The 17,926-nt window shown below is 41.7% G+C and overlaps 1 protein-coding gene across 2 annotated transcripts in view; it reads left to right on the top strand.

Annotated features, from left to right (window-relative positions):
- The window catches only part of LRBA (LPS responsive beige-like anchor protein), a 384,885-nt gene that overhangs the window by 46,290 nt on the left and 320,669 nt on the right, over nucleotides 1-17,926 (top strand). For both annotated transcript variants that reach the window (XM_069978673.1, XM_069978674.1), the window contains exons 15-21: nucleotides 62-124; nucleotides 360-457; nucleotides 547-639; nucleotides 1,510-1,618; nucleotides 3,180-3,261; nucleotides 10,115-10,238; nucleotides 11,047-11,239. In XM_069978673.1, coding sequence (XP_069834774.1) covers nucleotides 62-124; nucleotides 360-457; nucleotides 547-639; nucleotides 1,510-1,618; nucleotides 3,180-3,261; nucleotides 10,115-10,238; nucleotides 11,047-11,239 — 762 coding nt within the window. The remainder of the gene's footprint in view (nucleotides 1-61; nucleotides 125-359; nucleotides 458-546; nucleotides 640-1,509; nucleotides 1,619-3,179; nucleotides 3,262-10,114; nucleotides 10,239-11,046; nucleotides 11,240-17,926) is intronic.

The following is a 17,926-nucleotide window of genomic DNA, read 5'->3' as shown; positions in this document are numbered from 1 at the left end:
ATACTTTAAACCTACATGTGCGATTGATAGTCTTAATATTATTTATTTTATTTCCTTACAGGATTATGGAGTGAAAGAAGATGAGTTGCAGGCAATCCTCAATTATCTTCTGACAATTCATGAAGTAAGTAAAATGAAAAGTTTTTGTTGTGATGAAATGGTCGTAATGTGCAGCTTATCCACTAGGTGGCATTGTTTGCTTATACTGTATAGTCCCATCATCCATGTGGCATTGTTTGCTTATATACTTCCACTATCGATGTTCTTCATCAGTCACTGGGTACAGTTATAGCATTTACTTATTGGATTTAAAACCTGTTCTGCACATTTCCTGTTAATTCTTTCCCTTTTTTATGTAGGATGACAACCTGATGGATGTTCTGCAGTTACTTGTTGCACTGATGTCTGAACACCCAAATTCAATGATTCCCGCTTTTGATCAAAGAAATGGATTAAGGTGCAATATGCATGAGTTCTGTTTTTTTTTTTAGTTACCTGCAATTCCTGTATTGCTAAAATACTAATCTATTGATTTACTTATTAAAGGGTTGTTTATAAACTGCTGGCGTCAAAGAGTGAAGGAATCCGAGTCCAAGCATTGAAAGTCCTGGGATACTTTTTGAAGCATTTGTCACCAAAGTAAGTTTCGATGGTCTCCAGCATATATTGGGAGAGTTCCTCTAGCACAGGTTACTTACACAGCATAAGCATTGCATTGGACGCATTCTATCATCGGGATTTGTTTCATATAAATGCACTGATAAAACCAGCAACTAGAGAAAATAATAAAACTTGCTTCATGTCACACAGGGTGTGCAGATTATCATGTGTACAACTGTATTCAGGACGTCTGTAATACACAGTGTGACAATATTACCGTATGCATACATTTCACTCACATGATTTACTGCTCATCCACAGCCGTAATGAGGACTTGGAGGGTTTAACATACTATTGTGGCGTCCATTTGGGCCAACATACTTTTGTTGGCCCATTATTTAAGGTTAGGCTGAATGATGGCCGTGTTCAACACCCATTTGGGTTTGGCTTTTATTAAAGGTCCATTGAATTTTATTAAAAAGATGGCCAAAGAACGGCCAAAAAAAAAAAATCTGTGTGTAAACAACATAAAATAACAGCAGTTGTTGGCTAAACGGCCGCTATTAAATGTCCTAAACAATAATTTGACAGCCGCTGTGAACAATGGCTGTTCTGTGCATTGTGTGACTAACAGCCGTTTTTTGAAAATTGAAAATAATGGCTGTTATTTTACTGAAAAAGACAGTGTGAACAAAGCCTGAACATGTCCCTCTTTTATGGCATACCATGGTTGTATTGGCCTGGGCAGCTGCTGTCTGGCGCTGAGCACTAAAGTCCTTTTCGGTCGCAGTATTTATCCAGTGGTTTTACTATTTAGCTTTTTGTGGCCGCAGGTGTTATGTGTTGTGTATCTGATGATACTTTTTATATCTGTCTTTTTACATTTACAAATTTTTTATTTTGCTGCAGGAGAAAAGTGGAGGTGATGCAGGGCCATGGGTTATTCTCTCTGTTGGCCGAGAGGTTAATGCTAGAAGCAAAACCCATCACAATTACTACGTACAATGTTTTATTTGAGGTAATTTCCTGTTCATCATCTTCCACATTTGCTTTATAAGCACCTTTTTACCATTTATGCATGTGGGGTGTGTTTTTACTATGTGTATGTGTGTTCATCCATGTCACTATGGTAGGTATGATTGTAGATTAAATTAGAAGTTTTTCTTCTAGGTTTCCCTAAGGCGATGGGGCAAGTTGAGGGGAAGGGTTTATACAGAAACATGTGGTGCTTATGGTTTACTAGTGCCTGGGTGTCCCTGGGAGAGAAGGAGGTCATCTCTACCTGGTAACTATACAAATGGGTGGAATAACAACTAAGAATAGTAAAGGGGAGAACATAGGTTAAAAAAAAAAAAGTTCCTGTGGTGTTGGCATCTCTCGGGAAGCAAGAAGAGTCAGGAACCAGGAGCATCAGTGTGATACACCATCCCCAGCTGTTAGTCCCCCCCCCCCCCATTAAAGGACAAAATTCCAGGCAAAATGTAGCTTGCATGGATGCCAATATCAATTGAGTTCAGCCGAAGTCCATTCCACTGATATTTGCATCCATGCAAGTTATATTCACCTTCTATACAGGTATTTGTCACCTATATAATCTTGCCCCTCCTTATTCTGACTAACCCACTAATAGTCTGGGCTGGGTGTATCTATATGTTTAGTCTATGATCTGTATAATTGTGGGAATATAGGGTGTCCCCCACACACCTAGCAGCATTTATATTTTTGTATACAATACCAGTGAGCATATCAACGCACGGTGTATACTAATATAGTGAGTCAATTGCATTACCAAAAATGTATTTTTTAATATGTTATTACATAAGGAGAGTTAGAAAAATTACTAATATACACTAATTATGGGAAATTGGGGGTCCTGGGGGGGGGGGGGTTACTTTTACACTCGATGGCGGGGGGAGGTTGGGGGGGGGGCCACTATAGCTGTATTTTGTGAATAAAGCATGAGTAAGTCCCTAGTTATTCTTACAATGTCATTTCTCAATATACTGCACCCCCTGCTGGACACTTAATATGAATTACACCTGATTTGTGACATCACAGTTTTTTAGAGAAACTGAGGCCTGCCAGATCTACTAAATTGAAGGAAATAGCAGTATATGTGCATTTCCCATAATTAGTGTATATAAGGAATTTGTCTAACTTTCCTTATGTAATAGCATATTAAAAAATACATTTTGCTTGGAGTTGTCCTTTTAAGGCCATGTTCACTCAACATACTTTTTATGACAAGGGTGGCCGTTGTTTTCAATTACAAAAACAGCCCTTCATGTCATTTGTAACAATGAGAATGTGTTACATTGAAGTCAACTCAAACGACGGCTGTTCTTCACGCAGTGTATTGAACAACGGCCCTGAAAATATTTGACATGGCAATTATTTCCTGCCAATGTGCATTGATTTTAATGCAGCTTTTAATGTAACAACGGCCGTTGTTTGACACTCGATAGAACAGCTGTTGTCCAAAGGTGTACAGTGCTGCAAAGGAGTACGTCCACTGGACAATAAAAGTTCCTGGATATAACATACTGTGCATCAATAAAACAGTAATTTTTTTTTTTCAGATTCTCATAGAACAAATTAGCACCCAGGTGATACATAAGCAGCACCCCGACCCAGACTCCTCCGTCAAGATTCAAAATCCCTGTAAGTAAAGATAATGGTCTGGGCTTTTACTTTGTCCTAAAGGGGTTATCCAGCGCTACAAAAACATGTCCACTGTCTCCCAGAGACAGCACTGCTCTTGTCTCCAGGTCAGCTGTGGTTTACAATTAAGTTCTATTCACTTCAATGGAACAAAGTTGCAAATCTTGCAACCAAACTGGAGACAAGAGCGGTGCTGTCTCTTGAAGAAAGCGGCCATGTTTTTGTAGCGCTGGAGAACCACTTTAAAGATTACTTGTTCATCGCTGAATTGTTCGCTGTGTTTACACAAGCAGATAATCTCTAGAATGCGATCGCTATTGTGCAGATTAGAATGATAATCGCTCAGTGTAAAAGGACGACTAGGTCAATGCTGCTCACAATGTGACCTGACTTTTGCGGACCCTTCAGTTTATTAAGGTGCACACGGAGATAATCCAATGCCGACCCCTCCTGCTGCACAGGCTGTCACCGATCCATCAACTTTATTAAATACTTTTGATCTTAATGTTTTTTTGACCCTAATGATTTTTGACCCGTTTGACCCTTTATTTTTAGCCGGATGAGAACCCTGCCCTTGGGTTTATAGTGAGACATACATAATAATCATATACATTAATACTGTTTATACTGGTTTTCGTCTCTGTACGGTTATGACATTTCTTTCCATAAGGAACTTTTCTTGCCTCCAAGTAGTCAGTTTGCAGATTACTTATTCACATTTGCTGTAGCTAAAAAAATCCCTAATGTTTCCAAATATGCTAACAAAATAGCTAAAAAAAACCAACAACTGTTAATACCAAAAAGAACACCTAAAAGTTGGACTCATTGGCCCTGGTTTACTAATGTTTGTCAGAAAATTGGTGTTTTTTTACAGTTTTCTTTCCCTGTCTGATTACTAATATCAACAATTTACTAACATCATGCACCACAAAAATCACTAAAAACCAACACACCCATAAGAGTGTGTCCTTTAAAACCCTCCACATCCGACATATTTATTAAACTGCCATTTTTTGATGGGTTTTCCATGATTGATGTCAGCCATCTTAGTAAATGAGCCCCATTATGCCTGTAAAAACTGACTTTTTTTTTTTTTTGAAGCTCAAAATACAGTGTGCACATAACCTTGTAGGTCAACCCTGTGGTTCCACATTTTAAAGTACAGTTTGAACTTACTAACTTTTACAGCATGCCCACTTATGTGTATAAAGCTGCCTTAACTATTTGAATAGTTACTTTTGCTCAGTGTTTTCAGAAGGAGAAGCCTTCACAATCACAGGATGGTTGGACACAACATTGCCTCCAGTTATATGGGTTCAGCTCCAGTATTTTCAGAGGCTGAAGTTGCAGAGGAACTTGCCCGTTTAAAGCTGAATAAGGCGATGGGTCCAGATGGGATCCATCCCAGGGTTCTTAAAGAACTCAGATCTGTGATTGCTGCCCCCCTGACAGATCTGTATATCCAATCCCTGCTAACAAGAGATGTCCCCGATGATTGGAGAACGGCCAATGTTATACCAATCCACAAGAAGGGGAGTAGAGAAGAGCCCAGTAACTACAGGCCAGTGAGCCTGACATCTGTAGTAGTGAAAATGATGGAAACTCTTCTAAAAAAGAAGATAATGGATCACCTAAGAATCAACAATGTGATGGATCCAAACCAGCATGGCTTTACTGAGGGCCGATCATGTCAGACTAATCTCATTGATTTCTTTGATTATGTCACAAAATTACTGGATGAAGGTGCCGGGGATATTGCCTATCTGGACTTCAGCAAAGCCGCAGATACAGTTCCCCATAAAGAGCTGATAGAGAAGTTGGAGAAAATTGGACTTAATCCCTGGATAGTTCAGTGGATTTGTGGTTGGCTGAAGGAGAGATATCAGAGGGTTGTTGTTAATGGTGAATATTCCGAGCAGAGACTGGTTACATGTGGTGTGCCTCAAGGGTCTGTTCTGGGTCCTATTCTTTTTAATATGTTTGTAAGTGACATAGGGGAAGGCTTTGGTAGGTAAGGATAGTGACATAGGAGAAGGGTTGGTGGGTAAAGTTTGTCTGTTTGCTGACAACACAAAAGTGTGCAATAGGGTTGATATTCCTGGAGGTGTTAGTAATATGGAAAACGATTTAGCTTTGCTAGATAAGTGTCTAAACATTGGAAATTGAAGTTCAACGTTTCCAAATGTAAAATAATGCACTTGGGGAGGAGGAATCCTCTATCAGGGTATCACATCTGCAGTACTGTGTTTGAAAAGACTTCAGAAGAGAAGGATTTAGGGGTAGTGATTTCTGACAGCCTTAAAATGAGTGTGTGTGTAATATATTATATAATATGTGTGTGTGTGTGTGTATATATATATATATATGCATGCTGGGGTGTATAGCTAGAGGTATAACCAGTAGGAAGAGGGAGATTGTGATCCCGCTGTATAGAGCTCTGGTGAGGCCACATCTGGAATACTGTGTCCAGTTCTGGAGACCTCACCTAACAAAGGACATTGATAAAATAGAACGTGTCCAAAGACTGGCTACAAAAATGGTGGAGGGTGTGAGGCATAAACCATATCAGGAAAGACTTAAGGATTTGTATCTGTATAGTCTGGAGGAAAGAAGGGAAAGGGGGGACATGATTAAAACCTTTAAGTATGTTAAATGAATAAATAAGGTTCAGGAGGGGAGTGTTTTTAGTAAAAAACTGAGCTCAAGAACAAGAGGACACAGTGAGAGATTAGTTGGGGGAAAAATCAGAAGCAACGTGAGAAAATATTATTTTACTGAAAGAGTAGTAGATACCTGGAACAAACTTCCAGCAGAGGTGGTTGGTAAATCTACAATAACAGAATTTAAACACGCCTGGGATAGACATACATCTATCCTAAGATAATAAGAAAGAAAATACTAAAAGGGCGACTAGATGGACCCAGTGGTCTTTTTCTGCCGACAATCTTCTATGTTTCTTAAGAAAAGCTCCAAATTTTTAAGCTTTCCTATTTATGTGCTTGGAAGAAAACTGTGCTGCTTAACCACTCAGGTGAAAATAAACCTGGAAATACCCTTAGACGGTATAAGACGTGACCAATGATCTATGCTGAACACTGGCATTAATTGGTGAATCTCCATTATTCTTGATTGTAGATTTTAGTAAACAATCGAATAAAATAGTGGGGCTTGAAAATCCTTAAGTCCGGCGAAAATTTTTATTTAAGTATTGTATTGCCCCCCAAAAGTTATTCAAATCCCCAATATACACACAAAGTGCTTTTTTTCCCCAGCACTTACTACTGCATCAAGGCTTCACTTCCTGGATAACATGGTGATGTCCCTTCCCGGATTACAAGGTGTATTGCCCCCCAAAAGTCATACAAATCCCCATTATACACATAAAGTGCTTTCTTCCCAGCACTTACTACTGCATCAAGACTTCACTTCCTGGATACCATGGTGATGTCACTTCCTGTATACCATGGTGACGTCACTTCCTTGATATCGTGGTGATGTCACTTCCTGGATACCATGGTGATGTCACGACTCCCAGAGCTGTGCAGGCTGCGGCTGCTGGAGAGGATGATGGCAGGGGGATGCTCAGTGTCCCTCAAGTGCCTTGTGTCCCTCAGTGTCCCCCTACCATCATCCTCTCCAGCAGCCACAGCCTGCACAGCTCTGGGAGTCGTGACATCACCATGTTATCTAGGAAGTGACTTCACCATGTTATCCAGGAAGTGACATCACCATATTATCCAGGAAGTGACATCACCATGTTATCCAGGAAGTGACATCACCATGTTATCCAGGAAGTGACTTCACCATGTTATCCAGGAAGTGACTTCACCATGTTATCCAGGAAGTGACTTCACCATGTTACCCAGGAAGTGACTTCACCATGTTATCCAGGAAGTGACTTCACCATGTTATCCAGGAAGTGAAGCCTTGATGTAGTAGTAAGTGCAGGGAAAAAAGCACTTTATAAGCATTCCCCGTAATAAGTGTATATTGGTGATTTGTATAACTTTTTAGGGGCATTACAGTACTTTAATAAAAAGTATCTCTCCTTTAACCAAACTATGGCCAAGTTCACACAGCATTTTTTTGTAGTCTGTTTAATGTATATGTTTTATATTAAAAAAAAAAATTAAGGATGCATCCGTTTGGATCTGTTTTCCATTGACTTCCATTAAAAAAAAAAAAAAAAAAAAAAGAAATTAAATCTGCTGCATTAAAAAAAAAAAAAAAAAAAAGAAACTTGGCACACAAGGTGGTTGTGCATGTTTTTGTGTACGTTATATGTAACCATTAAACTTGCACTAAACGGAGTGCAGGATTGGAGATTTTGCATCGTCAGATTTATTTGGCTGCAAAGTTTCCGATGGAAATGATGAATCCTCTCGCCCTCTCTTCATCTGGCGTTTTTGTTGGCAATATTCTGGTGTTCACAGGATTTAACGGAGTGTTTGGAATGAATCAGCGTGTTATGTGGCAGAAATTTTCAGTGGGGTTTTATTTTCTTTTAATCTTGAATCTTCACATATAGAAAGTGTCTGGTGGACTGACAGCTCCGCTCCCCGTGAGCTGCGACAATCTTCCTGATTCGCTGCCGCCCGGGTTCCTGCTGTTTGTCTTCCTGAGTTTTGATAATATTGACCTGGTGCTCGGCGTCTGCGCTGCATGAATAATACTTTTAGCCACTTTCACAGATTCTGTTGGTTGCCGGCGAGTCTTTATGATTGTGAGATTTGGGGGGTATTTACATGCTGCATAGTTTGCTATGATGTCTCCACCAATGACATTTAGCATATTAGACTTTGTATGGGAAGAAATCATTTTATTCAAATGCAGAGGGCTGTCGCTTCTTAGCGGCACGGCCCGAAGGACACGTCTGCATGAAATGACCTCTTAGATCCTGTTTTTATATCTGAAAAAGGACTCCGGCGAAAATCTTTCTCTTATAAATCAACTGGTTTTAAAAAGTTGCATAGATTTGTAATTTACTTCTATTTAAAAATCTCCAGTCTTCCAGTACTTATCAGCTGCTGCATATCCTGCAGGAAGTGGTGTATTCTCACCAGTCTGATACAGTGCTCTCTGCTGCCATCTCTGTCCATGTCAGAAACTGTCCAGAGCAGCAGCAAACCAAGAATGTGATAACTTAATAGTTCAACCAATTCAGCATGCGGTGATATTAAAGGGGAACTCCAGGTAGAGGTTAAAAAAATGAAACTCCTGCAGAAGCATACAGCATTACTTACCTGTCGATCCCAGTTTTGAAACTACCAAAAATCCATTTGTTTGGTGATGGTGGGGGGGGTTGCTCTGTTTGTGGTTCTGTCCTTCCTGGTTTAGCATTTCCCAGAATGTAATGCTTTCCCTCATGTGATCATCACAGACCCCACCCATTACAATCAGTAAAATTAGTGCAGCAGCTGCTTCTGGCTGGTTAGAGATGGTGGATCACTCAAGGGATTGGGGGATCCAGCCCCGCCTCCTGTGACATCACACCCTGCCCCCTGTCTGCATCATCAGCCTGTGCTCAGCAAACACACACAATGTGAGACAGAGGCATGGAAGATTTGTCTCCTAAGGTGGGAGAGCAGAAGGAGCAGGAGACAATGTGAATTGGCACAAGGGCCATTTTTTTTTTTTTTCACTTCCTGGATTTCTATCAGCTACCAGTGTGGCAGAACGGTACAGATACAGTAATACATTGTATAGACATCTATAGAACTTTTAATGTACTTTTAATAGAAAACAAGTTTTTCTTATCTGGAGTTCCCCTTTAAATATATATATTTTTTGTTAATTGTTTTTTACTTTTTTAATAAGATCTCTTATTGGGGAGGGGGCAATCCAGCTACTAGACCACCATGGATTAAAGCCAGTTTTTTTTTTTTTTTTTTCAATTTTACCTCGCAAAGAATTTTTTTCCCATCCCGCCATGTGTTTTATGGTAAAATAAAAGTTGTAATTGCAAAGTAAATTTAGTTTTGCAAAAATATAAGCCGTCCTATGACTTTTTTGGTGATAAAATGAAAGAATTATGGATATTAGAATGCGAGGAGTGAAAAACGAAAATGAAAAAATTTAAAATCGCTGTCTCCTAAGGCTTTTTTATGTTAGACATGTTTTTGGAATTGTTTTTGGAATTGTTTTTTTTTTTTTAAACTAAGCTGCTACGTCCTGTTTTGTCTGTGATCAGGGGACGGCTGCTGGAAAGTAATCTGTACAGGATTTACCTGAAAGCTTACACCGGTAGATTGATAAGACAGTAAACATTGCCGCCTCCTCCCTGTGTATAGACTTCTGTAAAGGTCACAGGTCATGCCCAGACATCTTTCCCCTTTATTCTAATGGGACAGCTCCTGTCCATTGCTGCCTATGTCCATGGGACTTGGTGTAAAGCATATTCTAAGTGCTGTTATAAACGGCTGAAGCAAGATGGCGGCCATATCCTAATGTACAAAAAACGAAGTAAAGAACTTACAGCCTGAAAATAAAAGCAGATTAGAAAACAAAGTATGTTGCTCTGATCAATAAGATCTGATCTAGGTGACACTTTACCCTTTAAGTCTACTGTCATGTAGGGAGAGACGGGAGAGAATACACCACTTCCTGCAGGCATACAGCAGCTGAAAAGTACCAGAAGACTGGAGATATTTTAATAGACGTAAATTGCAAATCTGACACTTTCTGGCACCAATTGATTTGAAAGATCTTCTCTTTTTTGGGTGAACAACCCCTTTTAACTTGTATGTGAAATGATTGTACCCCGGTGTTCTGCACCTGGACACATAAGCCGTTTTCTTGCTAGTATTACCTCAGTGTTTTGTAAAAATTTTATTCTTATAATTCTTTTCCCCAGTGATTCTTAAAGTTATCGCTACTCTCCTTCGGAATTCTCTTCATTCCCAAGAGGTGATGGAGGTGAGGAGGATGTTCCTCTCCGATATGATCAAACTCTTTAATAACAGCAGAGAGAACAGAAGGTAGGTGGCTATCTGTAGGTGGCTATCTGTAGGTGGCTTGGTCTGTATAGTAGTGGTAGTATGGAATAGAAATGAGTGGGATGTAACAGATACATAATCCTGCCATCTGGTAGAACACGTCCCAACATTTTGTGTTCACTACTACAGCAGTTAAAGAGAACCTGTCAACCCCCCCTGTGCCATGGCCGACCCCCCCCCCCCCTTCCCGGTGCAGACCCTTATACTTACTGCTTCCACAAAGTCCCGATCCCGAAGCCAGTCCCGCCGGCGAGATATCCCCGTCTGAAGCCACGCGCTTGCTTGCTTGCTCACCAGAGATGAGTCCGATGCCCATAGAGAATGACTGCTCCAGTCATTCTCTATGGACGTCGGACTAGTCTGTGGTGAGCGCGTGGCTTCGGACGGGGATTTCTCGGCAGCAGGACAGGGTCTGCATTCGGGGGGGGGGGGGGGGGGTCGGCTGGGCTCTGCCCCTGCACGGGGGTGACAGGTTTTCTTTAAAGTTCCACTCAAACATAACATATGATATGTTGCTGCCCACTAACAATTCCTTCCATACTTGTTATTATCTATTCAGTCTCCTTCCCCCAGTTCGTAGCTGCAGCTTTTTGCTGAAGACACAAATATCTGTGTGTGACTCACTGTGATTACTTCTCCCAGCATTACAAAGAAGCTACAATGTTGCAGATACAGCCTGCCAGGGACTTGCAAATTTGTGGAATCTAAACAAAGTTTCCGTCTCGCATGTGAACAGGGCTTGATTTTCCATTTTGTTCCTTTTGATATGTTCTGTTTGTTTCGTCCGCAGGAGTTTGCTTCAGTGCTCGGTCTGGCAGGAATGGATGTTGTCTTTGTGCTATTTCAGTCCCCAAAACACAGAGGAGCAGAAGATAACAGAGATGGTGTACGCCATCTTTCGCATCCTTCTTTACCATGCCATAAAATATGAGTGGGGCGGCTGGCGGGTTTGGGTGGATACAATCTCCATCACACACTCCAAGGTAACTGTGTCGCCTCTTTTTATATATGTTTTTCTGTTCACACTAAATCCATACTGTGAAAAGCCGGCATGTTGTGGATGCGTTGCTGTGCTTGCTGCATGTGGGGGATGCCTTGCTGGGCCTGCTGCATGTGGCGGATGCCTTGCTGGCCCTGCTGCATGTGGCGGATGCCTTGCTGGCCCTGCTGCATGTGGCGGATGCCTTGCTGGCCCTGCTGCATGTGGCGGATGCCTTGCTGGCCCTGCTGCATGTGGCGGATGCCTTGCTGGCCCTGCTGCATGTGGCGGATGCCTTGCTGGCCCTGCTGCATGTGGCGGATGCCTTGCTGGCCCTGCTGCATGTGGCGGATGCCTTGCTGGCCCTGCTGCATGTGGCGGATGCCTTGCTGGCCCTGCTGCATGTGGCGGATGCCTTGCTGGCCCTGCTGCATGTGGCGGATGCCTTGCTGGCCCTGCTGCATGTGGCGGATGCCTTGCTGGCCCTGCTGCATGTGGCGGATGCCTTGCTGGCCCTGCTGCATGTGGCGGATGCCTTGCTGGCCCTGCTGCATGTGGCGGATGCCTTGCTGGCCCTGCTGCATGTGGCGGATGCCTTGCTGGCCCTGCTGCATGTGGCGGATGCCTTGCTGGCCCTGCTGCATGTGGCGGATGCCTTGCTGGCCCTGCTGCATGTGGCGGATGCCTTGCTGTGGTTGTATTGCAGGTGTGATGCTCACATGTCCGCACACTGGGCTTGCCAAATTGCACAGGACTCACTTGTAATTCACTTTCACTTGACTTTCATTTAACTGTCACTTTATTTCCGTCTTGAGGTAACTAATAGTAAAGGTGACCTCCGTTCCACAAAGCTGATGCTGTAGTATTGAGCAATTCCAATGTGGTGGAGCATTGCTGTGCGAGCTGTGCTGTGCTGCGCGTATTCTGTTAATTTATCTCTGTTGACTCCTATTGGGCTGTTCAAACTATCTGTAGTTGTACGGATCAGCAATCTGTGCTGCAAAAAATTAGGGTACATCCTATTATGGGCCGTAATTTTGGCACGGATTCACCCATAGAAGTCTAAGGGAGCGTCTTTAATTTTTTATTAAAAGGGAAAAAAATGCAGCGGGCTGTCTTTTTCAGCTGGCATCTGGGTATGTCATGTACCCAGTTCCTCCAGCTGCAACATTGCCAGTCAGGGTCCCGCCCCAGTCACTGATTGGCTGAGCGGGACATAATGTTGCAGCTGCAGGGAGCTGCAGGAGGCTGCCGGCTGTCAGTAAGTTACGGAAGCGCTGCTGCGGGGAGGATAGGCGAGTATACTTTATTATGTTCCCACACACAGACACCCGCCTTACTCTCATTTTTTAGTTTCTTGGGACTCCTCCTTTAATTATCACCTTCCCATTTTTTGTGAATCAGCAAAAATTCTGGATTACCGATGCCGTACAAACCTTTTTATTTTTTTTACAGTTTGCAGCTATTTCAGACATAATTTACGGTTCTGAAACGCTAATGAACGTGGGAATGAGGCCTTAATACATTTGGGGGGGGGGGGGGGGGGTGAGGGCTCTATTTCTTGGCACCTTTTTTTTGTTGTGTTGCTCGTATGTTTATCTGTACAAGATACTGTAATGTGCATTGAATTGTGTGTGTATATATATATATATATATAGTCAGCTGAGGTTTGCAGTGTGCGGTTTCTTCCACTAGGTGGCGCAGATGTGCCAGGAATCTCTGCGGTGATGGCTTTGCCTGGCCGTGCAGAGCTCTCGGTTCAGCATTTATTTTAGTGGGGGTTTCATATTTTTTCACATTGTTAAGAATTTTTTTTTTAGGTTTTTGTAAAGTGTAATATATACTTATAGCTACATCACGGAATCTTTTAACTCTGTAAGCGCAGTCTCCGTTTAGCCGTACAGGGCTCATTATCAGCACGGCAGCCTCTACAATTAGCTCCATTTAATTCGGCAAAACCCGCCCGGCCCTCGGGTAACTACTGCAAACACCTTTCCTCGATAAAAGAACAAATGTTCCAAAATTGGAAGAGCGTTGCAGGGCTACATATCACAATGCGTCCGTCTGCTATAAAAAGCCAAAGAAACTCAATTGCAATTTTATTGTCCGGTTTGATAGATTTGCTGCCACCTTTGTAGCAGGGTAGCTGTTTGTCACTGTAGCCCTCTCCTCCCGCAGCTGCACATTACCGGCAGCCGCAGCACCAGCGTTATTGCTGCTCCCAATTTCTCGTGTTTTTTCCTATTTATTAGTCTCTCTTTAATATACTATATTAGTTACGCTTCCTTCCTAATCTTAGGCTGTAGATATACACACACATTTGCCAGTATTTTATTTTAACGTCTTTGTGTTTTTTCAGCAATTTTAATCCTTGATATATTAATACGTTTTCATGTTATTATTAGTATAACACGTCCTCTGAAGGTAACAACGCTTGCTTAGATTTTCTGGGTAAATGTTAATCTAAATGCTCAATAGAAAACTATTTGTTTTCATGTTCCGATTTGATTAGCAAGTTTCTAACACATGTGCCCTTTGACATTTAAATGCCAAGGCTGGTGACTCGGGCCTAGGATCCGGCGAGGCTTATAAACAAGCAGTGTCCTTATGAAATCTATGGTAATCGCTGGAGTCTATAATAGAAATAAAGAGAACGAACATGATGGGAATGGATGAGTAGAGAGAAGAAAGAATCCCTCCTTAATGTGGAAGGATTTAGGCTTTCCTGCCCCCTCCCTGTTTATAGCTGCATCTCTATGGATTCTCTCACTTTTCTCTGCATCATTGAAGTCTTTTTGTTTGACGTCCCCAGACTGCAGCAAGTTAGGCGACTCAGGCCGATAATGTGTGGAATGCAGGAAGAGTTTAGAGGCAGCCCCCAGAATCTCCGAGCCCGTTCCAGCCACGGCCGAAGGTTGGGAAGTTAAGTGAGCTATCATTATCCCAGCATCTGCAAGGCTTTGACTAGCTCAATTATTTCCAGCCCTCTCCTGCACGATGCCCTTGTGGAACGGAGTGAAAACATGTCCGCTCACAAGAGACCTTTCCATCCCTATCAGGAAAGCTCCTCCGACAGAATATTCTTATTCTGTTTCCTACTTATTTATCACTTATTTATTCATATTGAAGGAACTAAAGATAAAGGAGGAGATGGAGCCTTTGTAGTTCCTTTAATTTCCTGGAGATTCTTTCCCTTACATTACATTCTCCATACACCTAAGCTGTTGCATCCAACAATCATTCCAGCAAAGCCGATGGTAAGTGCTGCTGTAGCCAGTCCAGGACCTTACCCAAGGCTTTGTCTGACCATGCAAGTCTCCCATACCGGCACCAGGACCATGCAAGTCTCCCATACCGGCACCAGGACCATGCAAGTCTCCCATACCGGCACCAGGACCATGCAAGTCTCCCATACCGGCACCAGGACCATGCAAGTCTCCCATACCGGCACCAGGACCATGCAAGTCTCCCATACCGGCACCAGGACCATGCAAGTCTCCCATACCGGCACCAGGACCATGCAAGTCTCCCATACCGGCACCAGGACCATGCAAGTCTCCCATACCGGCACCAGGACCATGCAAGTCTCCCATACCGGCACCAGGACCATGCAAGTCTCCCATACCGGCACCAGGACCATGCAAGTCTCCCATACCGGCACCAGGACCATGCAAGTCTCCCATACCGGCACCAGGGTGTATGTCATTGTAGCAGTGAAGTTATGCATTTAATATAGTGAAACGAAAGTGATTTCTTCTATATAGACACGGATAGGTTTCTACTTCTTCCCAGGACAGGGCATTATTCCATGCATTAATCTCATCTCTGCATCTATAGAAATATCATGGGAGGTGCAGTAGTGAGAGAATTGCCAGCAGCTGAGACCCCAGATAATCCGCTCAGTATACAATGGCATGCTCACCCGTCTGACATTGTGTCTCCTGAAAGGGGGGGGGGGGGGGGTCTTTCCTATCTGCAAGTTCTTGACCTTGTTGTTGATATCAGCGGGGAAGGATAATTCTAGTCAACATTCATTTCCATCTGCATCAGAAGAAGCTGACAAATCAGCAAACCCTTATTTCGTCAGTGCTCATTTCAAAAACATTATGGGGGGGGGGGGGGCGCACACTTTTTTTATTTATTTCTAACTCGTTTGGACAGAAATATAGAGGAGTCTCATCAATAAAATGAATTAATTATTGATGTAGGAAGAACACCGACGTTTTTCTCTATATAGAAAACAATTTTGATAAGAAAACAAAAGAGCTACAAAAAAAAACTCAAACAGCAGCACTTTAGCCTTTATTTGAATGGTATTTATTTGTAAAACACGAGCTTTAAAGGGGGATCCTGTGTGATGGGGGAGTCCTGTCTACCTGATCTGATAAAACAAATATCAATTGTTTCCCCACAACTTTATATAAGTCTCTGCTCATTCTGGGCTTAGGAGTGACTGACACACACTTACAAGGAAGACCTTCAATCACTATGTAGGAGAGTAGGACCGCCCTCTGGACTCCTAAGCACAGCAGCAGCAGCAAGGATTTGAATAAATTCTCCGGAATCTTTTCTTGCTGCATTGTATTCATCTCGATCTGCTCATGTCTTTCTGCCTCATTCACACCTCAGTATATTTTTGCTAACTGAAATTTGTGTCCGCATTTTGGCACCTGCAATCTGCGTAAAACCCTCCGTAGTGCACGTCCGTGGCATCCATGGTTTTTTTTTTTTGCTGATAACCAGAAATCGTACAGTGTTTTAAACTAGTTGTACTGTGATCAGTAATTTTTGTGGACGGTTTGCGGATCGTGGAGGCTCTAATAGATTTTTATGGGGAAATGCGCTGCAGTTGTGGTCCGCACTACAACAGTCAGTACGGACATCTGGATAGCCTTAGGGTCCTATTACACGGAGTGGTTTTTAACGACTAACGATAAACGATCGCAAACGAGATTGTTTAACCTGAAAATCGTTCACTATAACACAGAACGATAGTCGTTATTGCGTTCGTTACTATGATCGTTTATTCCTTCTGATCCCAGCAAAACAATGGACAATGTGCAATTACACTGAACCATTAGTGAACAAATGCGGAACTTGAGCAAATGAATGTGGAATTACAGCGAATGATTAACGATAATTTTAGGTTCAGATCTAAATCAATGACATACAAACGATTTTTCGATCATTGCCTGCAATTACACAGAACGATTATCGTTTAAATTCTAACAATATAACGATTTTTCACACTTGTCCATATTCGCGGATGTGCAATTGTTGGCAACTTTTCAGAGACATGTGAATGAGGCCTAAGATGTAGATGAAGAGATTTGGCAGCATTGTCCTGGTAAAAGGGGCACTCTCAAAGGTTTCACTTGATGCTGTTGTCATATTATATACGCTCAGAGCTATTAAACTATAATTATTCTGCCACAGCAGCAGTTTATAATACCTGAAAGCCTAATAGGAAAGTATTATTATTATTATTATTATTATTATTATTATTATTATTATTATTATTATTATTATTATTATTATTATTATTATTATTATTATTATTATTTTATTTTCCCTATGACTAAGTCTTCTATTAAATCGACTAACATGATGGGTAAATGCACACTAGAAGGATTTGCAGTGGATATTTCACATGGAATTTTTTTTCTGCAAATCCACACCAGATTACAGTCCCAGCAAGTCAATGAGATTGTGAAATCTCAAAAAGTCACAGAGCTGGATCAGTCTGGATGAGCACAGAGACAGGCTCCGATACGTCTACATGTGCAAAATAGCTATCACAGAGGGGTACCAACAATCTAAAGCCCAGGCCCTATTCCACCAACAGATCTGACGACAGATTATCTGCCAAAGATTTGAAGCCAAACCCAGGAGTGGATTTGAAAAGAGGAGAAATCCAGTCTTTCCTTTATGACCTGTTCTCTGATTATAGTCTGTTCCTGGGTTTGGCTTCAAATCTTTGGCAGATAATCTGTCGTCAGATCTGTTGGTGGAATAGGGCCTTTACTTATGTTCATTAAAAAAGTACAGTATAAAAAATACCACAATACAAATATTCACCTAAACTCCGGACCTAGTGCAGGGGTCCCACCACCCACCTCTTATTGATCAATCACTTATAATTATATTTGTACCCAAAATCACAGATAGTAACAGTGTATTCAGCAATCTGCCATATAAAGGGGAACCACACCTATATGTTGGATTATTATTATTATTGTTATTATTATTGTTATTGTTAATAATAATAGTAATAATAATAATAATAAAAATAATAATAATAAAAAAAATAAGCACCCTCAATTCCAGTGCTCTATACAAGCGATAACAAACAGGAACATTCCAGGATCATAATGCATTACATGGTGTATCTTCTGAAAAGCTGCTCTGCTTGGATGATACTCAAGATGTTTTTAAAGGAGCATTCTACAGGTTAAGGCTATGTTCACAAAATGTACGTATATTTAGGCCGTTGTTACACTGAAAATTTTATTGATTTCAATGCATAATAGCCAGAAATGAATTTACGTCAATTATTTCTACGGCCGTACCAAGCGATGGCCGTTGTTCATTACATTGTGTGAACAACGGACGTTCTTTGCATTGACTTAAACGCAGCAAATTTTTTATGAAAAGAACGACCATTGCTTTAATTGAAAACAATGGCCGTTAC

Source organism: Dendropsophus ebraccatus, chromosome 7 (genome assembly GCF_027789765.1).
Source record: "Dendropsophus ebraccatus isolate aDenEbr1 chromosome 7, aDenEbr1.pat, whole genome shotgun sequence".
NCBI classification, from domain to species: domain Eukaryota; kingdom Metazoa; phylum Chordata; class Amphibia; order Anura; family Hylidae; genus Dendropsophus; species Dendropsophus ebraccatus.
This window is presented reverse-complemented; position numbering and strand designations above follow the sequence as displayed.